Source organism: Bos mutus, unplaced genomic scaffold (genome assembly GCF_027580195.1).
Source record: "Bos mutus isolate GX-2022 unplaced genomic scaffold, NWIPB_WYAK_1.1 CTG242, whole genome shotgun sequence".
In the NCBI taxonomy this organism is placed as follows: Eukaryota; Metazoa; Chordata; class Mammalia; order Artiodactyla; family Bovidae; genus Bos; species Bos mutus.
In genome coordinates this window covers 116,203-135,248 of record NW_027219748.1, presented here as the reverse complement: position 1 = coordinate 135,248, position 19,046 = coordinate 116,203, and the positions used below count along the sequence as shown (strand labels likewise).

The following is a 19,046-nucleotide window of genomic DNA, read 5'->3' as shown; positions in this document are numbered from 1 at the left end:
GAAAAATAAAACCATATGATTATCTCAATAGATGCAGAGAAAGCCTTTGACAAAATTCAACATCCATTTATGATAAAACTCTCCAGAAAGCAGGAATAGAAGGAACATATCTCAACATAATAAAAGCTATATATGACAAACCCACAGCAAACATTATCCTCAATGGTGAAAAATTGAAAGCATTTCCTCTAAAGTCAGGAACAAGACAAGGGTGCCCACTTTCACCATTACTATTCAACACAGTTTTGGAAGTTTTGGCCACAGCAATCAGAGCAGAAAAAGAAATAAAAGGAATCCAAATTGGAAAAGAAGAAATAAAACTCTCACTGTTTGCAGATGACATGATCCTCTACATAGAAAACCCTAAAAACTCCACCAGAAAATTGCTAGAACTAATCAATGAATATAGTAAAGTTGCAGGATATAAAATCAACACACAGAAATCCCTTGCATTCCTATACACTAATGATGAGAATATAGAGAAATTAAGGAAACAATTCCATTCACTATTGGAACAAAAAGAATAAAATACTTAGGAATATATCTACCTAAAGAAACTAGGATCTATATATAGAAAACTATAAAACACTGGTGAAAGAAATCAAAGAGGACACTAATAGATGGAGAAATATACCATGTTCATGGATTGGAAGAATCAATATAGTGAAAATGAGTATACTACCCAAAGCAATTTATAGATTCAATGCAATCCCTATCAAGCTACCAATGGTATTCTTCACAGAGGTAGAACAAATAATTTCACAATTTGTATGGAAATATTAAGAATATAGTATTCATCTTTTAAAGTTCCCCTGAGGACTGATGGTCTATGTCCCCACTCCCCTGTCTCTGGTTCCTACTCAGGTCCTTGCTGCCATCACACCTCCCCCAGTTCTGACCTGTTCATGGCAGGACCAACAGTGATGGGGATAAGCCTGGGAGAGAGAGATGACCCCAGAAGCTTGCTGCTGTTCCCAGGATCACAGGTAACAGGGATTCGGGGAACATGATGTGGACCTGGCTCACCTGAGTGGGGCAACTCAAAGAAACAGTACTGGGCTCCCCCTTCTGCAGAGTCTGCTCTCAGCTTCCTAGGCTGCTTAAATCAGGGTGTTGACACACAAGCATCACTGCTTGCTACTCATTTGAGGGGAAGAGAGATGTACGTTTTCTGCACATAGACAAGTTAACTTCAAGTAACCAAACCAACAGACTTTTCTCCATCTCGGAGCCAACAAGACACTGTAAAGACAAAGGTCTCTTGGCTGGGGAGGGGTAAGATTTTGAATATCTTCTCCTGACACTTATTAGCCCATAATACATAAATGAAAAAGCCCATTTCAAAAACTGATATTCTCCAAATGAGACTCAAAACTGATATTCTCCAAAGGAGACTCAAAACAGGAGGAGTCATATCTTCTGACTTTACTAAACTTTTGTTATGTTTTGGGGAAAATATCTCATGAGAACATCATTCAGTTTAACTAACATTTATTGAAAACAAAAAATAAATTTGGAGTCAGACAGTTCTAAGTTCTGATTCAACTTCTCATTAGTTATTAGACTCAGGGTAAATTATTTATCTTTCCAAGACGGTTCCATTACTGGAAACTAGGGTTAGCCTTGCAAGGCTGCTGTGACAGTCTGACACACAATGAAGTTCCTGATGTGATGCTAACATGGACCAGAAGCCCAACCCAACAGGGAGACAGGCAGGGACAGTGTTTGTCAAACTTCAGATGTAGTCGGTGGATGATGAAATTAATTTTGTGCATTGTGATCATCATTTTGTCTTTTATATGAAGTAGAATAGAACTGGCATCACAGAAAATATCAGAGCACAGAGCAATAGTAATGTTGTTTTGTGACATTTTTGTTTCTGTGTGTGTGTGTGTGTGTGCGCGCGTGCACGTGCCTGCATGCACATGAAATCATGATATGAAGCAGTTCTATCAAGGACCACAGTCAACAGCCACCTGAAGTCTTGCACAAACAAAGTAATTTGCTTCTCAGCCTCTGGAGTTGGGAATCTCTTTAAATTTACTTTGAACCCTATAAGTATATTTTGGAAATTAATACATTGCTGATCATGTCATTTACAAATATTTTCTTCTTTTCCATAGGTTGTCTTTTTGTTTTTTTTAAATGGCTTCCTTCAGTGCTATACTTTTAAGTTTAACCAGGTCACATTTGTTTATTTTTGCTTTTGCTTCCATTACTTTAGGGGTCAGATCCAAAAAAATAGTGCTGGGATTTATGTCAACGAGTATTCTGCCTATGTGTTCCTCTAAGATCTTGTCTTACTAAGTATCTTGTCTTACAGGTCTTTGCTCATTTATTCATTTTTACTTTATTTTTTATATGGTATTAGAGAATGTTCTAATTATTTCTTTTTTTAATATTTTATTTTATTTTTTAACTTTACAATATTGTATTGGTTTTGCCATATATTTTACATGCAGTCATGCAGATTTCCCCACACTATTTATTGAAGAGACTATCTTTTCTTTATTACATATTGTTACCTCTTTTGTCTTAGATTAACTGACCATAAGTGCATGGGCTTATATCTGGGTTTTTTATCCTGTTCCATTAATCTATGTGTCTGGTTTCTGTGACAGTAACATACTTTTTCATTACTGTGTCTCTGTAGTATAGTCTGAAATCAGGGACTGTGATTCCTCCAGCTGTGTTCTTCTTTCTCAAGATTGTTTTGGCTATTTACGGTCTTTTCTGTTTCCATACAAATTTTTTAAAATTTTTTTGTTCTCGTTTTGTGAAAAATGCCACTAGCAATTTGATAGAGATTGCATTGACTCTGTAAATTGTCTTGGGTAGTATGGTTATTTTTAACAATATTGAATCTTTCAATCCAAGAATACAGTTTATCTTTTCATCTGTTTGTATCATCTTGAATTACTTTCATCAGTGTCTTACAGGTTTTGTATACAGGCCTTTTACCTCGTTAGGTAGGTTTATCCCGAGTTTTTTTTCCCCTTTGATGTGATGTCAATGGGATTGTTTCCTTAATTTCTCTTTCTGATACTTTGTTTCTAGTCTACATAAATACAGTCAATATCTGTATGAACAATGGCTTATACAGCTCAATATCAAAGAAACAAACAACCTAATCAAAAAATGCAAAGAAGACTTAAATAGACATTTCTCCAAAGACATACAGATGGTCAACAGACCCATGAAAAGATACTCAGCATCACTAATTATTCAGTTCAGTCGCTCAGTCATGTCCGACTCTTTGCGACCCCATGAACTGCAGCATGCCAGGCTTCCTTATCCATCACCAACTCCCAGAGCTTGCTCAACTCATGTCCATTGAGTTGGTGATGCCACCAACCATCTCATCCTCTGACATCTCCTTCTCCTCCTGCCGGGAGCCGGCATATTGCATATTGAGTGCATATTGCATATTGCCTATTGACTGCAGCACTTTCCACAGCATCATCTTTCAGGATCTGGAATAGCTCAACTGGAATTCTATCACTGCCGGGAGCCAGCCTGAGGAGCTCTACCCATGACAAAGGTCATGAGGAAGGAGGCTCGGCATACGCAAAGGCGGGATCGAGCCTCAGGAGTCCCCCTGGAAATTCTCGAGCATCTACCCCCCAAAACCAGAGTCTGCCTACTTTCTGCTTTGTGCTTTCACCTACACCTCTGACTTTACGGGGGGCTGTCCCCCACTACCTCTCTCTGAAAAAAGAGTTAGCTTACAGCTCCAGTTAATAATTCCTGGGTGTGACAGTGTTTCAACCTACAAACTCCTTTGAAAATCCTCTAGCCTGCCTGAATGGGTTTTTCCAGCCACATGTGATTGCTCAGAGCCTCCCAACAGTGAGAGGCATGAGATGTTCTAAACTGTCTAAACACAGATTCCTTTGAGCAGTTAAAAGATTGATTAGAAATTGTATTGGTGAAGGGTTTTTCACTTGTTGGGCCAATGTTTGCTGCTAAGTCTCCATATCCCTTACCTGCTGTGTCCCTGGCAGTGTATTGATTAATATAATTGGTGTAAGTAGTAGCTTTAATGTTTGTAACCTTGGACCCTTGAGTTAATTCTTTGTCTTGTTATAGCCCATCACACCTTTGCTCTGTAGAAATGCAACTTTATCTAATGCTTTTGGAGGGTGGCGCTTGACTAATCACCTTTAGAGAAAAATAAGTTTTCTGAAGAAAGGGTCTTAAAATGTTAACAGGCCTCCGGGCCAGAAGATGATGCAAATCACCTAAACTTTTTCATATGATAAGTTTGCAGGAAGAAAGCCTGGCTTACTGCATGACTTTACCCCTTCCCCCATTATCCTCTATGCATAACTTAAGGTATAGAAACTACTTTGGAAAATAAAGTGCGGGCCTTGTTCACTGAAACTTGGTCTCCTCATGTCGCTCTCTCTCTCAAATTCTGGCTGAGTCTCCATCTGGAGCGCGGAACCCGCCATGCTTGCTAATTATGCCTGGGCTTCTAAGATCCGGCCCGGGGAGGCCTCAGTGTCTCCTCTCCTTCGGGAAAATGGAAGGCCTGCGGCCTACGTAAGTGGTGCAAACTTCTTGTCTTGAAGTTTCATCGGTCTCCCGTGTAAACCAAGCTACTCGGCCTCTTTTCTCCACTGAATTTTCCTACTGAGCTATCCTCATTCTATTACTCTTTATATCCTTAATTAACGTTTAATTAAGCAGTTGTTTCCTGATCCTCGCCTATGCTGTCTCTCCTTCGAATACCCTGGATCAACCGGGGCTGGACCCCGGCATCCTCCCACCTTCAATTTTTCCCAACATCAGGGTCTTTTCTAAGGAGTCAGTTCTTCACATCAGGAGGCCAAAATATTGGAACTTCAGCTTCAGCATCAGTCCTTCCAATGAATATTCAGGACTGATTTCCTTTAGGATTGACTGGTTTGATCTCCTTGCAGTCCAAGGGACTCTTAAGAGTATTCTCGAACATCACAGTCCAAAAGCATCAATTCTTCTGTGCTGAGTTTTCTTTATAGTCACTAATTATTAGAGAAATGTAGATCAAAACTACAATGAAGTATCACCTCACACTGGTTAGAATGACCATCATTTAACATCCACAAATAATAAATGCTGGAGAGGGTGTGGAGGAAAGGGGACCCTCCCACACTGTTGGTGGGAATGTAAGTTGGTACAGCTGTTATGGAAAACAATATGGAGGTTCCTTAAAGAATTGAAAAAGAGTTACTGGGTGATCCAGCAATTCCCCTCCTCAGCAAATATCTGGAAAACATAAAAACTCTAGTTCAAAAAGATACATGCACCCCAGTTTTCACAACTTTTCTATTTACAATAGCCAAGGTATGTCCATGGACAGATGAATGGATAAAGATATGATGTATACACACACACACAGAAATATATTATTCAGCCATAAAAGAATGAAATAATGCCATTTGCAGCAACATAGATGAACCTAGAGATTATGAGACTAAGTGAAATAAGTCAGCAGAGAAAGACAAATATCATATGAGATCACTTATATGTGGAATCTTAAAAATTAATAGAAATGAACTTATTTACAACACAGAAACAGATTCACAAACATAGAAAACAAATTAATTTTTACCAAAGAGGAGAGTAGAGGAGAAGGATAAGTTAAAAATCTATGCTTAAGAAATTCACCCTACTATTTTGCTATACAATTGAAACACTGTGAAAAAAATAATCACACACAAAATCTGACTCCTGGCTCTGCCCCTTTCTTGATAAGTGGGACAAGCCCCTAGGGCCTCAGTTTTTAAATCTGTTAGGTAAGGATAACTACAGAATTGTGAGAATTAAGCAGGAAATGGTAGGATAAGGGGTTAAAACATGTTAATGATTCCACAAATGTTAGGAATTCTTATCAGTACTTGTCAGGGACTGTAATAAGCACAGAGGAGCAGAAATGAGAGCTACATTTCTGTATCCTCAAGGAGATCCTCAAGGAGAGGAAGAAAATAGCCAAGAGTGTGGGAGGGCTGAGAAAAAAGGCCCAAGGTCTTGGTGGAGGACTGTTAAGTAACAATGTGTACAAGATGGTGGTCAGGAAAGAAGCTGCTGGGAGGGGAAAATGAAATCAAAGTACAAGAAAGTGTTATTCTCTCTTTTTGCTTTTGGTGGAAATATTAGATACATTTCTCTGTTACGCCTTCCCACAAATTCCTATTGTGTTTTTTTTTATTTTTGTTTTTTTTTGCTCTACTATTTATATTCATATGAACAATTTAGTTTGTATTGTAAACAATAAATATAAAGAAAATCACCAAGCACCATGAACACATAAGAGAAATTAAAGAGTAAAGTCATTCCGAAAGTATTACTCTTTTTACTTAAGCAGAAATAATATCCAAAGGCCAGTAACCCAATCATTAAGAATAATAACAGTTCCTGGTGACTGAGCATTCCCAAGAACCAGACATGGGCACAAACCTTATCTCACCCAGTTGTGTGTGCTAAGTCGCTTCAGTCGTGTCAGACTCTTTGCGACCCCATGGATTCATAGCCCACCAGGCTCCTCTGTCCAAGGGATTTTCCAGTCAAGAATACTGGAGCAAGTTGCCATGTCCTCCTCTAGCAGATCTTCCTGACCCAGGGATTGAACCTGCATCTCTTATGTCTCCTGCATTGGCAGGCAGGTCCTGTACCACTAGCACCACTTGGGAAGCCCAGATACATCTTCACAACAAATCTGTGTGGCAATGATTCCCAGGCCTGGTTTAAAGATGAGGACACTGAAGTCTGGAAGCTGAGTAATGTCATCAAGGCCCCACAGTCCTTTGAGGCAGAGCAGGAATAAAACTGTGGGTCACATTGACACTTGGTCTACACAAACATTCTATCCCTGGCTGCCTCTGGAATGATTTCCTGGGAACTTTGCACATTGCTAGTTCTCTACAGATACTCCCTCTTTTATCAACCAATATTGTACCTTAGAGACAAAGGCATATAGAGAGGAATCTACATGTATACAATGTTTGGCACTATTTTGTAAGGATGCTCTCTGGAGTGTGTATGTTGAACATGCTCTAAGGAAGGGTGGAAATCAACAGAACAGAACAGAACCAAACTATGTTGATGGTATGTAAGACTACCATTTTACATATGATGGTATGAAAGACTAAAGGTATGTTTAGTCTTTGCTCAGATGTGCTTCCAAACATTATTGGCAGAGCCAAGGATCTTCTAACATTATTTCTTTATCTATAGAGTTATTTTATGTACACCAGCATACAATTCTAATTAAGAAGCTTTAAAATTAAGGCAGGGTATGTTTTGAAAGCTTTGCATCAAAGGAAATGAAAGGACTCTACAGACATGCACTTTATTTCTACTAACTAATCTCACTTGGACATTTCAGAGATGAGTACCATCAAAACGTAAAACTTGGGAATCTAAACTCCTTTATTTTCTACTGTAACCACAAGTCATGAATTAAATAGCCAGAGAAAATCTTTAAATATGGAGACTGAACGTGCTAAAAAGTTCTTCCCATTTTTCCTGAAAGGGATACCTTTAATTTTTTTTTTAAATTGTGGTAAAATACATATGAAATTTACTAGCTTGACCAGCTGTAAGTGCACAATTCAGAGGTATTAAGTACATTTACAATGTTGCACAGCGATCACCACCATCCAGCCACAGAACTCCTTTCGTCTTTCAAAACTGAAACTCTGTAGACATTAAACAACAACTCCCCACTCCCAGCAGCTCATGGAACCCACCATTCTAATTCCTGTCCCCATGAATTTAGTACTCTAGGTACCTCATATTAGTAGAATCATACAGTATTTGTCCTCTGTGACTGGCTTATTTCACTGTCACCTCAAGGTTCATCTGTGTTGTAGCACAAGTCAGAATTTCCTCCCTTTCTAAAGCTGAATAATACTCCACTGTTTACATATATGCACCACATTTTGTTTATTGATCCATCTGTCAATGTACCTTTGGGTGCCTCCACCTTTTTGCTACTGAGAATAATGCTGTGATGAACATGCAAGTACAGGTATCACTTCAAGATCTTTCTTTCAATTCTTTTGGGTCTATACTCTAAAGTAGAATTGCTAGATCATATAATATTTCTATCTTTAACTTTTTTGAGAATTGACCAACTTGTTTTCCACAGTGGCTTCACTATCTTACATTCCTACCAGCAATGAACAAGGATTCTAATTTCTCTACATCCTTGCCAATACTGCCAACCCATTTTCTTTCTTTCCTTCTTTCATTTTTCTTTTTTGACAGTAGATGTCTTAAGGGATATGAGGCAGCATTTCACTGTAGTCTGAAAAGCTGTATCTTGGTTTCAAAAGTACTTAGACATATGCATTACCATATGGAAAATTAGATAGCCAGTGGAAATTTGCTGTATGATACAGAGAACTCAAATTTGGTGCTCTGTGATAACCTAGAGGGGTGGGATGAGGTAGGAAGGAGGTTCAAGAGGGAAGGGACATATATATACTTATGGCTGATCCATGTTGATACATGGCAGAAGCTAAAATGATATTATAAACCAATTATCCTTCAATTAAAAATAAATTAATTAGAAAAAACAAGAGTACTTAGAGTAATTCCAGGTATTTTAGAGGCCACCGGTAGATGGCAACAGCTGTACTCAGTCATAAGGCCCAAGCCCACATTCTCTTTCCCTTTGGGTGCCATGCTGAAATGCTTCCTAATAAACAGGCATTTCAGGGAACATTACACCCGCATTCCAGGAAGCACATTTGCCTGGCTCTTTGTGTCTCATCTCTTCTCTGTTTCCCATCTCAAGAGGGTGTTTTTCTGAGCTTTGTTTGATAGGCAGATGATTATGGAGTATAAAAATAAAACCTCAAAAAAAAAAAAAAAAAAAAGCAAATCTGTCAAAACAGAGGGCAGGATGAAAGATCAGGATGCCTGGCCTCCACTGCCCTTGGCTATATACCTGAACACAATCAAGGACAGAAATGGTAAAGGCCTAACTGAAGCAGAAGAGATGAAGAAGAGATGAAAAGAATACACAGAAGAACTGTACAGAAAGGACCTTAATAACACAGATAACCACCATGCTGTCGTCACTCTCCCAGAGCCAGACATTCTGGAGTGTGAAGTCAAGTGGGCCTTAGAAGGCATCACTACCAACAAAGTTGGGCTTCCCAGGTGGCGCTAGTGGTAAAGTATCCACCTTCCAATGCAGGAGACATAAGAGACGTGGGTTTGATCCCTGGGTTGGGAAGATCTTCTGGAGGAGGGCATGGCAACCCTTTCCAGAATTCTTGCCTGGAGAATCCCATGGACCGTAGCCTGGGAGGTTATGGTCCATAGGATCTGCAGAGAGTCAGACATGACTGAAGCAACTTGGCATGCACAAAGCTAGTGGAGGCAAGGGAATTCCAGTAGAGCTATTAAAATCCTAAAAGATCATGCTATCAAAGTGCTGCACTCAGTATGTCACCAAATTTGGAAAACTCAGCACTGGCCACAGGACTGGAAAAGGTCAGTTCTCATCCCAATACCCAAGAAGGGGAGTACTAAAGAGTATTCAAACTACTGGACAATTGCACTCATCTTCCATGCTAATAAGGTTATGCTCAAAATTCTTCATGCTGGGCTGCAGCGTTACATGAACCAAGAACTTCCAGATGTCCAAGCTTGGTTTAGAAAAGGCAGAGGAACCAGAGATCAAATTGCCAACATTTGCTGGATCATAGAGAAACAAAGAAATTCCAGAAAAACATCTACCTCTGTTTCATTGACTATACTAAAACCTTTGACTGTGTGATCATAACAAATTGTGGAAAACTCTTAAAGAGATGGGAATACCAGGCCATCTTACTTGTCTCTTAAGAAACCTGTATGCAGGTCGAGAAGCAACAGTTGGAATGCTGCATGAAACAACTGACGGGTTTAGGATTGAGAAAGGAGTACAACAAGGCTGTTTATTGTCACCCTGTTTATTTAACTCATATGCTGAGAACATCATGAGAAATGCCAGGATGGATGAGTTTCAGCTGGAATCAAGACTGGCAGGAGAAACATCAACAACTTCAGATATTTGGATGATACCACTCTAATGGCAGAAAGAGAAGAGGAACTAAAGAACCTCTTGATGAGGGTGAAGAAGAGTGAAAAGGCCAGCTTAAAACTAAATATTAATAAAACTAAGATCACGACTTCCAGCCCCATCACTTCATGGCCTATAGAAAGGGAAAAGGTGGAAGCAGTGACAGATTTCCTCTTATTGGACTCTAAAATCACTGTGGATGGTGACTACAGCCATGAAATTAGAGAATGACTGCTTCTTGGCAAGAAAGCTATGACAAATCTGGACAGTGTGTTAAAAAGCAAAGACATCACTTTGCCGACAAAGGTCTGTCTAGTCAAAGTTATGGTCTTTCCAGTGGTCATGTATGGTTGTCAGAGCTGTACCATAAAGAAAGCAGAGCACCAAAGAATTGATGCTTTCGAACTGTGGTGTTGGAGAAGACTCTTGAGAGTCCTTTGGACTGCAAGGAGATCAAACCAGTCAATCTTAGAGGAAATCACCGCTGAATACTCACTGGAAGGACTGATGCTGAAGCTGAACTCCAATACTTTGGTCACCTGATGCAAACAGTTGACTCATTGGAAAAGACTCTGATGCTTTTCCAGAGGGTGAGATGGCTGGATGGCATCACCATACGAAATGGACATGAACTTGGGCAAACTCTGGGAGACGGTAGGTCCACAGGGTCGTGAAGAGTCAGACACGACTGGGCAACTGAACAACAACAGTATACCTAGAGGATGGTAATTGCTCAGCAAATAGTCACTAAAATATGCTGAGTGGATAAACCACAAGAAAAGAAAGGAGCATATAATTCAATTTCCAGCACACTCTCTGAAAGGCATACTTCTTTAAGAAGCAGAAGAAAAGAAAACAGAATCAGAGCTGAGGGAGAGACGGTCAATTCAATACTCCACCATCATAGCAGCCACACATTGGGTCTCAGCATGAAGCACTCTATACCATGCACTGACCTATTTTGCCCTCAGAACAGCTCGAAGGGTTGGTGTTGTTAGCTGCCTTGTAAGACAGAGAAAACTGAGGAGCACAGAGGTGGAATTCCAAGTCCCTTTCTCTTCCTCACTATTCTGTACTGACTGCCTGGAGAAAATTATTTATTAATGGCTGATTTGTCAAAGTCTCCCATAGTATCCGTACACTCTTCAATTCTCAAAGCCCCACAGTTTCACAGAACACCCTCCAGGGACATAATCAACTTTGAAAAGATGTCTTCATTTCCTACAGCAAAGCTCTATCTGGAAGACACTTAAAATTTGCATTTCCCTATAGGAACCTCTCCAGCGCTAAACAAACAATTTATCCTTTTGTTCTCAGAATTATGTGGTTATGAGTGGATAAAATTGTGGAACCTGAGGAAGTCTGAGTCCAGAAATCCATCTCAGTAAATTATTAAATCACATGCACACAAAACTAATGAATAAACAAAGAAACAAAACCTACTATATGATGAAAGTATCTGTTGAAAACACCTGCTGCTAAAAATATGCTCTACTAGGGGTAAAAAGGATTAACCCTTTCATTTGATTTGAAAAAAAATAAAAATAAAAAATAAGTAAACTTAGGTGGCTTATGAAAAGAACATGTGAGTGCATACCTGAGGTGCAACTGACATTTTCTTCCTTAAATCATGAAGTCCAATACTGGTTGTCAAGATTCCATCAATCAAAACACCACCTTCAGGTTCTGACAATCTAAAAAGGGCAGCGATGAGGGAACTTTTTCCAGCCCCTGTTCTTCCTACAATGCCACACTGTAAAGAGATCCAGGAGAGAGCAAGAATTAACAAAATGCAACAAACCTGGGAGAAATGCTGGTTAATGATGATGAATTTTAAAAGTTCTATATAAAGAGTAGTCTATAAGTTTCTCAGTCACGGCACTGTTGACATTATGGGCCAGATAATGCATTCTTGGGGGAAGAGGGCTTGTCCTGTGTATTGTAGGATGTTTAGCAGTAGCCTTGAACTCTACCCACTAGATACCAGTAGCACCCCCTAAATAAACTGTGGCAACCAAAAATTTCAGACACTGACAACTGTCCCCTGGTTGAGAGCCCCCTAGTCCCAAGAAGAGTTAAAAATGACAATCTGCTGGCAGTGAAAGGCCAGCGATCTCCTAAGTGGTCCATAAGAAGTCAGCCTTTAAATTAGCTTTATTCCTACAGCCTGAGAATTATGTGACTAATTTTATGGAGATATCAACAAGTAAAGTCAGCAGTATTACACATAAATAAGTATTCACTTTTTCAAGGGCCTATTATTTAAGAAGAATTATTCTTTGGTAGAAAAACTAAAAAACTTCCTAATATTAAATATCTTAATTATATTCTATCTTGAAAGGAAATATCTTAAAATTATAAAATGCAGATCTCAGTGTCTTATAAGACAGAGGACAGTAGACAAAATGCACATAATGAAGTCAACATCAACACAACATTTGCTACTTATATGGGACCTTTCACTGCAGCAGTTCAAAAGGTATTTTATAAACAAATTAATACTTGCAATTGCACCTTGGAAAGATACGTCAAGTGTCAGTCTAGTCATTAAAACCAAAGCAGAGAGAAATTCAGTGCACTAATGGTAAGATTGGGGCTTTTCTGGTGGCTCAGTTGTAAAGAACACATCTGTCAATGCAGGATACTCAGGTTTGATCCCTGAGTGTGGAAGATCTCCCAGAAAAGGAAATAGTAACCCACTCCAGTATTCTTGCCTGGAGAATTCCATGGACAGAGGAGCCTGGCAGGCTACAATCCATGGGGTCACAATGGAGTTGGACATGACTGAGTGACTAATATGCATCAGTGCAGGAGACATGGGTTCAATCCCTAATCCGGGAAGATCCCACAGAGCAACTAAGAAGGTGCACCACAACTACTGAAGCCCACACGCCCTAGACCCGGAAGCCACAACAAGAGAAGCCACCGCAGTGAGAAGCCTGTGCACAGCAACTAGAGAGCTGCTCACTGCAACTAGTGACCCCTCATTCATTGCAACTAGAGAAAAAACCAGAGCAGCAACAAAGACCCAGCCCAGCCAAAATAAATAAATAAAATTATTTTGTAAAAATTTTATTTATACTATGTTGTAGTTTACTTACTGCACAATAGCATTATGTATGAAAAACAATATTCATACTTTAATTTTCAAATACTGACTGCTAAAAGGATGCTAACCATCATCTAAGCCTTTATTGGGTAGTAACAGTAAAAAACACTGATCACAGATCAGAAAAACAAATATAATAATAATAAAATGGCTTGAAATATTGTGAGAATTACCAAAAGGTGACAGAGACATGAAGTTAGCAAATACTGTAGGGAAAATGGTGCCAATGTACTTGTTCAACACTGAGTTGTCATAAATGTTTAGTTTGTTAAAAAAAAAAGCAGCATTATCTGTGAAGCACAATAAAAACATGTGTCTGTCTGTCTGGGTGTTCTCATACGTAAATCAACACACATTAAGACACAGGTGACAACTGTATCCATGAGAATGTGTGTATGTTCCCATGTTATCAGCTCTACTGAAACTGATCCATCTGTGCAAATGGGAACATTTGTAGACTTTGGATAAATGGGCTGAGATATGTAGGGGCATTGAGGGCTGCTCATGACCACAGGACTGTGAGCTCCAAACTCCAGTGAGGAGAATAATAAGAAACAAGGGACTTCACGGGCAGTCCAGTGGTTAAGATTCTGAACTTCCACTGCAGGGGACATGGGTTCAGTCCCTGGTAGGGAACTAAGATCCCACATGCTGTGTGGCCACACATCCCCTCCAACAAAGGCAACTCAAAGGAAAAACAAAACAAAACACCTGGCTCTGGCTATTTCTACAGTTAAATCATTAAACCTATTAACATAGTCTGAATGTCTTATCTGGGTCACCAATGGGTTTTACCAATTCCACACGGAAAGTGTCACCAATATCAGTAAGTTTACATTCCTAATACCAAAGACACTTGGAAAAAATCTTATTTTAGCTGGTTTGTAACAGCTCCTTTCTGTTTTTACTACCACTTGGATCAGAATGGGAAGTGTAAGACAGGAGTCAGGAGCTGTTGTGTCTTCAGCAAGATGTCATGGGAAAATGATTCCATTTTTTGAAATTAAACTGATGTCCAATAAAATGAAGCTATAAATCACAGGTTTGTGAATGTGCAGGGAACCAGGCCAGGGTTCGTCTCTGACGACCACACCAACTTGTTAGACACTTGTTCCTGGGTCTCTCTTCACACACCAAACTCGACATGATCAACATCTAATGCCCCACACAAAACAGCCACTTCCTCTGACTTATCCACTCTACTTCTTTCCCAGACTCATAGGCACAACTGTCCACCTTACTTCCAGCTTTCCCTGAGTCCAGCATGCTGCCAAGCCCTGAAGACTCTACTCTTGCAATGTTTCATGGCTCAAACCCTCATTTTAAGGCCCACATGCACCACCTGAGAGTCAGGATGCATTATCTTTTAAAAACAAAAAATTAAAACAAACTCTTTTCTTAATCATAATCAGTGCAAATGAATTTGAAAAGTAAATAAAGACTAGATATACCCTAGAAGTCTGATAAAACCAATCTTAAGATGTTGATGTTTTTATTTTCCAGACTTGTGTTATGTGTTCTTAAAGATACAAATTCACATATTTAAACAAAATAGGATTAGTATGAACATACTGTTATAATGTATCTTCATTTAGAATTTCATAAAAATATTTATTTTAAATGGCTACATAGTATTACAGTATATGTGGTCATTTATTTAACAAACTCCTACTGGTAGATATTTAGCCAATCTCCAAAATTTTGCTATCATAAATAACTCTGTGTCAAATATCCTTGAAGCTAAATCTTTGCAAACAACCTTAATTATTTTCTTCAGATAAATTCTCAAATGTGGAATTGCTGAGAATAAGGTATGTACATTTTAAGAGAAAGCTGTTAAGTATTGCCAACCTCAGAGAAGGCGATGGCACCCCACTCCAGTACTCTTGCCTGGAAAATCCCATGGATGGAGGAGCCCTGTAGGCTGCAGTCCATTGGGTCACTCAGAGTCGGACACAACTGAGCAACTTCACTTTCACTTTTCACCTTCATGCACTGGAGAAGGAAATGGCAACGCACTCCAGTATTCTTGCCTGGAGAATCCCAGGGACAGGGAGCCTGGTGGGCTGCTGTCTGGGGTCACACAGAGTCAGACACGACTGAAGCGACTTAGCATAGCATAGCATTGCCAATCTAGTCCTCAAGAAAAATGATACCATTTTCAACTTCCACCTGTTTCCCTGCACATTCATAAACATAAACATAAAACAAATAGCTTTGTTTTAATTGACATCAGTTTGATTCTGAAAAGTGGAGTCAATTTCCCAGAACATCTTACTGGAAACACAACAGCTCCTGGCTCCCTGCCCCTCACACTTGCCCACTAGGGTCCACGTGCTCTCACTTCTCAGATTAAACCCCCGAAGGTTGGCTCTGTGTCACTCCACCCCAGGACATCTCTTCTACAAAACTGTCCCCACTGACCTCTCCATCCTTCATGTACATGAGTCAGCTTCCTTGGCATCACTAGGTAGTTGTGAGGGTCGAATGTAAAAATGTGTGTTACACACCTGGTAGTTCTTTTCCCTGAATGCCTTGCAGGTGCCTGGTTCTTCACTCACTGGATCAGGGCATCGTGCCTTTGCTCATGTTGGTCTCACCTCCCAGAAGGCCTTTCACATGCATTTCCACCTGCTGAAGCCCTGACCACTCATCACTAAGTCTGTCTCACATGACTGATACTTCAGAAATGCTCTCCCTGTACCCTATGTGTGCTTATCCCAATACTAACAGATGTTGTATTATCTTTTCCTAAACTTCTATAAAAATTCTGACCATCTTCTAGCTTACAAAACTAATTTAGCCATTTTCTTGTTTCTTCAATTGGCCTGTATATGTTGACAGCAGGATCTGTACTAGACTTGACTTTTTCTCATTTGTATTCCTGGGAGCCCTGAGACAAAGAAGCTTCTCCAGGAAGCTGAGATTTTTAATCAGGCCAGAGAAATTTATGGAAAAAATATCACCATATTATTTAGACATATGATAAGTTGGACAAAGAGAAACATGGCAGATGGATCCTACAGCCATAAATAAAACTCTGAATGGCCAACACCTTATTCTCATGGGACAGACAACAACTTCCGCCATGTAAGTGTTTATAGTCATTTTATACAGTATAAAAACTACAACCATCATTGGTCAAGCATTTACTCTGCCCCATGTGCTGGGTGCTTTACATGTCTTATCTCATTTAAGTTGTACAACAAGCCTATGGGTTAGGTCCTATCAATTCCATTTTTCCAAAACAAGACTGAGGCTTGTGGCAGATTCATGTTGATATATGGCAAAACCAATACAATATTGTAAAGTTAAAAAAAAAAAAAAAATAAATTGGTATGCCTGAAATTTCAGAGTCCATTAAGTCATAGGATGAGACTCAAACCCACATCTGTCAGCCTCTTTTCCATTCTGCTGATGAACTCCTTAAACCTGGATGGCCTGGTATCTTATCATGTGTCTGTGTAGAGAAAGTGGGGAGAGGTGTAGCTGAAGTTAAAGGAACAGTCCTACCATAGAGATCCTACCATAGAGATCCTGTGGCCAGAGAGTTGAAGCATGATGTGGACATGGGTACATATAACACGGTGAGTGGGATGACATCACTAGGCAGAGAGAGTACTTGAGGTCAGGTGGGCTGGCTGTCAGCAGCAAGAACCAGCACCCCAGGTGGGCTGTAAGAAAAACCTGCAGCTAAGTGGGGCAATGGTTCCCCAGGAGACAAACCAAACAGACCTCCTGCCCTGCTTGGAGAGCAAGACTCATTTTTGATCCTATCAGGTGGTGAAAAAGCCACACATACACTGTTGTGCAGGGTTGTCTCTGACTCCAGGCCCAGACAGGGCTGAGCCTGTGGGAAATCCCTCCAGTCCCTGCATGAGGCTGGTGTGGGGAAGGACAGACAGCAGGATGAAAACTGCCCATGATGAAGACAGACTCCACTGAGAGGATGCAAAGAAATGCAGTGGAATCACACAGAGTTGAATTATAAAGTATAAGTGCAATTTGCGGAATATGAAAGTAAGTAAATCTATAGGGGAAGTGGCACAGAACTTCTAGAGCCTCATGCTCAGTCATATCAGGGACCTGAGCTCAATTTCAACCTGTCAAAGGACGTTTAATAGAAATCACAGGTTATCTCTCATCAGAAATGCCTATGGGAGAGAAAGGAATTTACCAGAAGGTCTTGTTCAATTGAGTAAAGAGGTCTGGATGGGCCTGACACTCTGCATTTCTAGAAAGCTCCAGGAGATGTAGGAGCTGCTGGCCCTGACACCACAGTCTGAGTCACAAGGAATTAGAAAGCCAGCAAGGAAAGTGGGATAATCTGGGAGTGAGGAGAGGGGTTGCTGAGGAGATACTATGTAAAAAGGGGAAAATGTAGGAAACAAATATTTTTGTACATTACAGCAAGGTCTAGTAAGTATCTCTAAAAATGTATTATAGAAGTAAGAGCTCTGAACAAGAAAAAAATAATAAACCAAAACCATTCTATCTCGAGAGCTGGAAAAATGCTTTAAAATGTCCCAGAACTCTAAAATCATTAAATCAACCACAAAACCATCTAAATGAAAATTACAACCAGTGTTCAGAATCTAACTGGGAAAATTAAGGTGCTATTTACCTCATCTGGGATCTTTATTTTTACTTGCTATTTCTTCCATGAATTAGAATTATATGTAGTACCTACTACACTCTCCTATTGACTCTAACTTTCAGGAATCAGGACAGCAGAGGAAACAATGGAAAGAGAATAATTTCGGCTGGGCAGGCTCACTCCACATCCCCCAGCAGCAGCCTCTTTCAATCAAACCCAGCACCAAAGGGGTGACCCAGAGTGATGGGGTGGGACAGGTTAGCAGGAGAGGGAACCTGGGATGTTCACAGATGGAGTAGAATCATTTCCTGAACACACTGCATGGACATCATCTCCAAACACAGAAATGAAGCTAACGTTGTTAAGGCAGAAGGGGACGACAGAGGATGAGAAGGTTGGATGCCATCACCAACTTGAAGGACATGAGTTTGAGTAAGCTCCGGGAGTTGGTAATGGACAGGGAGGCCTGGTGCTGCAGTCCATGAGGTCACAAAGAGCTGGACACAACTGAATGACTGAACTGATCTGTGATACTGGGAATAGACCAAGTCAGAGATCAAAAGCCAAGCTACCACAGTTATTAATTCAGTTTCCAAACTCAATTTGCCCTGAAACATTTTGGATTCTCAATAATCCTATGATTTGCAGTTTTTAAGAAGGAAGAATAGAATCAATTATGTTCATAAGTTGTACTGCAGAGTTTCCTAAAAAATTCCTATTTTATGGCTTTGGGGAAAATTAAGACAAGTGCAAATTAACAGAATCACATTTACAACAGGAAATCTGACAGACACATTGTCTGAGAGTATGCTAACATCACCTACAGTGCTCTCAGGGACAGGATTCTATCAAGAGCTGTGATTAATGTTTTCCCAACAAAACAGTCCTCAGCTTCTTCCTGAACTATGAAGGAACTGGAAATAATTATGAGTCACCTTTAGTGCTGCAACTAACTGAAGCTGCTCCATGGGTATCATTCTGGCAATAAGTTGAATATGTATTTTCATGTTACAAGAGTATCACTCATTAAATTACAGCTATAGTCCACTGGGGTTGTGGTGGAAAGAGTTAAAGAGCAGTTCTTTTAGTTGTTCATGCAGTTGTCTTGTGTGTATGTTCTGGTTACTGGCTGCTCACACCTGTGTGTTACTTATCCTTGCAGACAGCAGTTCCTCAGCACCCTCTCTAAGCCCTGCAGAATGCCACTTTCTAGGGAACAAAGATGAAAATAAGATACTCCTTGATTTTAAAAAGGCTCAAGGTACCATGAGATACAGACCTCA

General features: G+C 39.9%; 1 protein-coding gene across 1 annotated transcript in view; it reads right to left on the bottom strand.

The window, feature by feature from the left end:
* Positions 1-19,046, bottom strand: part of LOC102283914 (ATP-binding cassette sub-family C member 4-like) — a gene marked incomplete at its 5' end in the record, with an annotated part of 162,023 nt that overhangs the window by 30,438 nt on the left and 112,539 nt on the right. Inside the window, 1 exon segment of the mRNA XM_070366897.1 lies at positions 11,655-11,810. Within this exon segment, the coding sequence (XP_070222998.1) occupies positions 11,655-11,810 (156 nt within the window).